This window comes from Carassius auratus, chromosome 41 (assembly GCF_003368295.1).
Source record: "Carassius auratus strain Wakin chromosome 41, ASM336829v1, whole genome shotgun sequence".
NCBI classification, from domain to species: Eukaryota; Metazoa; Chordata; class Actinopteri; order Cypriniformes; family Cyprinidae; genus Carassius; species Carassius auratus.
This window is the reverse complement of record NC_039283.1, coordinates 20222505-20228190: the sequence shown is the minus strand read 5'-3', so window position 1 is coordinate 20228190 and position 5686 is coordinate 20222505. Positions and strand designations below refer to the sequence as shown.

At 37.1% G+C, this 5686-nt stretch overlaps 1 protein-coding gene across 2 annotated transcripts; it reads right to left on the bottom strand.

Moving 5' to 3' along the window:
* Positions 1 to 439: 439 nt before the first annotated feature.
* Positions 440 to 4445, bottom strand: LOC113059218 (transcription and mRNA export factor ENY2-like). Of its 2 annotated transcripts, none has more exons than XM_026227554.1 (5): positions 4285 to 4445; positions 3907 to 3980; positions 1084 to 1154; positions 925 to 999; positions 440 to 662 (listed from the first exon to the last, which is right to left on the bottom strand). In XM_026227554.1, exons 2-5 carry the CDS (start codon positions 3972 to 3974, stop codon positions 589 to 591), a joined length of 288 nt encoding a protein of 95 aa, XP_026083339.1. In that variant the 5' UTR covers positions 3975 to 3980; positions 4285 to 4445; the 3' UTR covers positions 440 to 588. The 2 variants fall into 2 exon arrangements, with proteins under 2 accessions (XP_026083339.1, XP_026083338.1); XM_026227553.1 differs by having other exon boundaries at positions 3907 to 3986; positions 4285 to 4442.
* Between the last annotated feature and the right edge of the window lie 1241 nt (positions 4446 to 5686).

Here is a 5686-nt window from a genome sequence, read left to right as displayed (position 1 = left end):
TTGCAGATGCTTTTATCCAAAGTGACTTACAGTTGAGGAATATAACAATACAGACTGGCAAGAAGCTATATATATATATATATAGACTGGCATTTAAGGATTTTGGATCGAATAAGTTGGAATCAGTATTATGTTTAGTTTGTTGGTAGTTTTATGATTAAAAAAAAAACATTCTTTAAGAGCTTTTCACTGGAATGTTCTTCTATGGCATCACTGTGAATCCAATAACGTAAAATCCAAACATGATCGATTTTGCAATAAGAGATGTATCATTAGGTATTTAGCCTTGCCCAGCAGAGGGCAGTGGTGTGTTTGCGAAAGCACTGAAGAATGAGTGTTTCCGTATACTGTACTAGACTGGCATTGGAAAAACACTTAATAAATACAATAATTCAAAACCGATATACATAAAATACTTAAACGATTCAAGCTGTCCAAAATATGTACAAACATGATCAACCTTTATTGGCAGTAACAAAAATACACAATGAAGAGTGAATTCACACCACGAAACAGATCAACTTATAGCATTAGCTATTGGCATAATGTCAATACAAAAATGACAGATACTCTCAGATATGCTGAGCATCATGTCGAGTGCTGGGCGAGAAAGGCTTTTATTCTCTGCAGCAGCTCCTTCTTTACACTGTCAGGCACCAGGGCTGAGGAACACAAGTGTGTTATTAATGATGATCATGCTTTTTCTGTGTTGTTTTGATGTTGATCACTCACAAAATAAATGCATATAAAATTTGAAGTCGTTTTATGTTTGCAAATACTTCTTAAAGGGATAGTTCACCCAAAAAAATTTATTTGATGTTTATCTGCTTACCCCCACGGCATCCAATATGTTTTTGGCTGAACTATCCCTTTAACACCCAAATAGTTTCATGATGAAAAAACAGGGATTTAAGATGCACCTACCTCTTCCTTTGGGAGTAACACCAGCGACCAAGTCTTCGACAGTAACATTCTCTAAACCTTTTTCCTTGATCACTTCTGCAAACAACCAATGATACTTCTTCACAAATCAACAGTAAAGTGTATGCAATGCTTTTAGATTGATTGGACCTGTGTTTTTACCTTTGCAGAGGGCTTTGACCTGATCTCTCCAGCCACACTCGATGAGCTTGGCTCGAAGCAACTCCTTTAACCTTAAAAAAAAAAAATGCAAAAGACAATGGGTTTCATAAATTAAGTGTAGTGTGCACTCATGGGATGCGTCTAAAATTTTGTGAATACCCTACCTAGACAGAATTTTTGAACACTGTGTATATGATGCTAGACTTTTTCTACAGGATTCCCACACAATTCATTTTTATGACTTTGAATAATTTGTGGCTACGCTCAAAAACACATCTGTAGACAAACAAGTACTTCAGAGCTTAGTATACTTCTAAAAATTACTAAGATGTCATACAATTCAGAAAGGTGTATATGCTGTGCATTCAAGCTTTCTTACTACTTTTGCTCATAAACGTTCTACATTTCTTATTTATTTGGTTATATATTTTACATGTATACTTATTTCCAGTTTTGCATACCTATAGAAACTTTATGCAAATTATTGTTTCTATTATATTAGGCATAGCCTGCCGTATAGCATCGTGTATTTTTATTTGTTTTGTTGGTAAAAGTTATATGTTTTATATTCAGGTGCTGGTCATATAATTAGAATATCATCCAAAAGTTGATTTATTTCACTAATTCCATTCAAAAAATTAAACTTGCATATTATATTCATTCATTACACACAGACTGATATATCTCAAATGTCTATTTCTTTTAATTTTGATGATTATATCTGACAACTAAGGAAAATCCCAAATTCAGCATGTCAGAAAATTAGAATATTACTTAAGCCCAATACAAAAGAAAGGATTTTTAGAAATCTTGGCCAACTAAAAAGTATAAACAAAGTATGAGCATGTACAGCACTCAATACTTAGTTGGGGCTCCTTTTGCCTGAATTACTGCAGCAATGTGGCATGGCATGGAGTCGATCAGTCTGTGGCACTGCTCAGGTGTTATGCGAGCCCAGGTTGCTCTGATAGTGGCCTTCAGCTCTTCTGCATTGTTAGGTCTGGCATATCACATCTTCCTCTTCCCAGTACCCCATAGATTTTCTATGGGGGTAAGGTCAGGCAAGTTTGCTGGCCAATTAAGAACAGGGATACCATGATTCTTAAACCAGGTACTGGTAGCTTTGGCACTGTGCTCTAAAACTTTCAGATATACGGCTGCGTTGACCTTGGACCTCAGAAAACACAGTGGACCAACACCAGCAGATGACATGGCATCCCAAAACATCACTGACTGTGGAAACTTTACACTGGACCTCAAGCAACGTGGATTGTGTGCCTCTCCTCTCTTTCTCCAGACTGTGGGACCCTGATATCCAAAGGAAATGCAAAATTTACTTTCATGAGAGAGCATAACTTTGGACCACTTAGCAGCAGTCCAATCCTTTTTGTCTTTAGACGCTTCTGATGCTGTCTGTTGCTCAAGAGTGGCTTGACACAAGGAATGTGACAGCTGAAACCCATGTCTTGCATACGTCTGTGCGTAGTGATTCTTGAAGCACTGACTCCAGCTGCAGTCCAGTGAATCTCCCCCACATTTTTGAATGGGTTTGTTTCCCAATCCTCTACAGGGTGCAGTTATCCCTATTGCTTGTACACTTTTTTTCTTTCACATCTTTTCCTTCACTTTGCCACTCTATGTGAACAGTCAGCCTCTTTTGCAATGACCTTTTGTGTCTTGCCCTCCTTGTGCAAGGTGTCAATGGTCGTCTTTTGGAAAACTGTCAAAAAGCAGTCTTCCCCATGATTGTGTAGCCCACAGAACTAGACTGAGGGGGCTTTCACACTGGCAGTTAAGTGCGGAACGGTTCGGATTAAAAATTACTAATGTGAACGCTGTCATCAGACCCTGGTGAGTACTGGGGTACTGAACCCGAGACTACATGGAGAAGGTGGTCTGAGTTTTACACTGGGCTCGTTTGCGGAAAACGCATGGAGAACAACCTGACTGAGCATATTTGTCTTTTTTTATTTTGGTGCTATTATGCACAGTATAATAATTAAAATTAAGTAATTAAAATGAATTATTATACTGTGCATAATAGCACCAAAATATCAAAAATTACAACTATGCTCAGTCGCGTTGTGTTCTCCACGTTTTCTGTGTGCCGCGTGCGTTGACGTAAGGTGACTGCAAACGCACCTGGGTTCGATACAACTATTGAGTGTGAAAGCAGATGAACGTTGTGGGTGGCGCTGGGAACAATCGAGCTCGGGCTGCAGAAAATGAGCCCAGTGTAAAAGCCCTCTGCAAGACCATTTAAAGGCCTTTGCAGGTGTTTTGAGTTAATTAGCTGATTTGAGTGTGGCACCAGGTGTCTTCAATATTGAACCTTTTCACAATAGTCTAGTTTTCTGAGATACTGAATTTGGAATTTTTCTTAGCTGTCAGTTAAAATTATCAAAATTAAAAGAAATAAACATTTTTAAATATATCAGTCTGTGTGTAAGGAATGAATATAATATATACGTTTCACTTGGAATTAGTGAAATAAGTAAACATTTTGGTGATATTCTAATTAAATGACCAGCACCTGTATACGTGGGCTAAAGCGAGTTTGACTTTGTATTTTGTTGTTGCATTCAAGCAATTGACGCTAATTCAAAAGTGAAAGTAAAATGCGAACGGAGCTTTTAAGCCATTTAAAAGCGAAGGAAAGCGAAAATAGAGGAAATACTCCCTCCCCCGCGGTGATACCGGTATTATCGGTTGCCACACATCGATTAACCGGTGGGACAATTTCCACACCGTCACAACTCTAATTTGTAAGGAACTTTCTGGGTTTTGAGACACAGTTCGTGAATGAGGATTATAGACACTTACCTCTCCCTCTCACCCATCTCAATTAACTTCTGGTTAATGGCGGCCCTCATTTGTGATTCTTTATTCATATTAATCTGAAACTAGAATTGAAAACGATTAAAGCAACGTAATTTCGAGCTTGTAGTGACAGTGCCACAGACGAACAATGTGCCAGCTCACAAAACACAATATTCACTCCTCGTTTTTACATCGAACTTAAACAAACAAGACCGACATTCGGCTGGACTTTGTGGAAAAAATATTTTTTGTTACCAAACATGCCTTTTTACAATTCTCATTTCTCAGATCGATCAGAGGTATTTATTTTTTATGGCACATGCAAGTAACGGCATTTAAGCAATTATCACTTAATATGATTTGATTTTGTAATAAACATACCAAATACTGATGGAAATACGCATAATGTTCTAATCGGCGTGTATGTGGACCACTCTGCTGTTGTTTGTAGCCGGTCGTTCCGTACACCGTTTACATTCCCCACAGAGACACGCGCTCTGGCGGAAGGTTCCTTCCAACTTAATGGTTCCTACGCAATGACAAGTGAATGGCGTTCTTATCTTGCTTGATGTAGCCTACAGTAAAGCAAAGAAGACGCGTGTGTTAATACGATTTTTCTGCTATTCGTATATATGTTTAATAGGCGTTGAAATAGTGTGCGCCATATTTATCCAAATATGTAGGGAAAGCCCGAAACTGTGCTTACGAAAATATAACGTTTTTACTAAACTGCATTTTGAAAGATATGCCATAGATTCGTACTATTCAGTTAATCCAATAATATATTAATCGATGCATTTTCATTACATTAATCTCACAAGGCACTTGGAGCAATGGTTTTAGTCCTGCTGTGATAACAGTAGGCTACTACAAATACCGCAGTTATTACGCAATAAGGCTAGCAAATACTTACTGTATTTTTAATATAATATTAAATTAATTGATACAAAATTAATATTTACGTTTTCCTACATATTTATGAAAGTATCCTGCTCCACAAGATGGCGATGTTTAATAGAGAATGCAACACAAAATTCACAAGCGTCTGCTTTGCATGTCAAGTTAAGATTATTTGAGAATAAAAATGTAAAGGAACACCATGTGATGTCGGTCAAGCAGTTATGTTTCTCTTTTTAAAAATAAAATCTTATGCCTTGCTCATAAATTATGTACTAAGTAGCTACATTATATGTAGGCCTACACTTGGCACTGAGATACAATTGGGTGATTAAGTATGATTTAGCAGACAAATTTTCAAGCTTTCTAGTAACCTAAAGAGAAAGTTCACCTACAAATTAAGAATCTGTCATTTTTAATTTATTCGCATCATTTAGATGACAAAAGACAAGACCAGATACACTTACTGGTTGGAAATTGTATTCCTTTAAAGCAACGTGCTTGTGTTGGCCTGCGTGCAAACTTTTCGGTTTTCTGCTTCCTTGCACCTTGATTGGGAGAGAAGTTGCATTGGAATAATAATTCAGGATACAGCAGCAGCCAGAAGCCCTTCAGTGAGGCAGAAGAAGTCATCCTGACTGGCCGTTTGTTCCAGGCAGAACAGAACACCTGCAGTACAAATGAAGTCAGTCTCAAGTTACATTTTTTTCCTTTTAAATAAATCCTCACTTATAAAAAAATACATGATGCATATCTTTATCCAGCAAATAAGCATTAAATTGACCAAAAGTGATAGTAAAGCCATTGTTACAAAAAAAAAAATATAAAATCAACACTGTTCTTTTGAAGTTTCTATTCATCATAATTCTGAAAAAAAAAAAGTTAT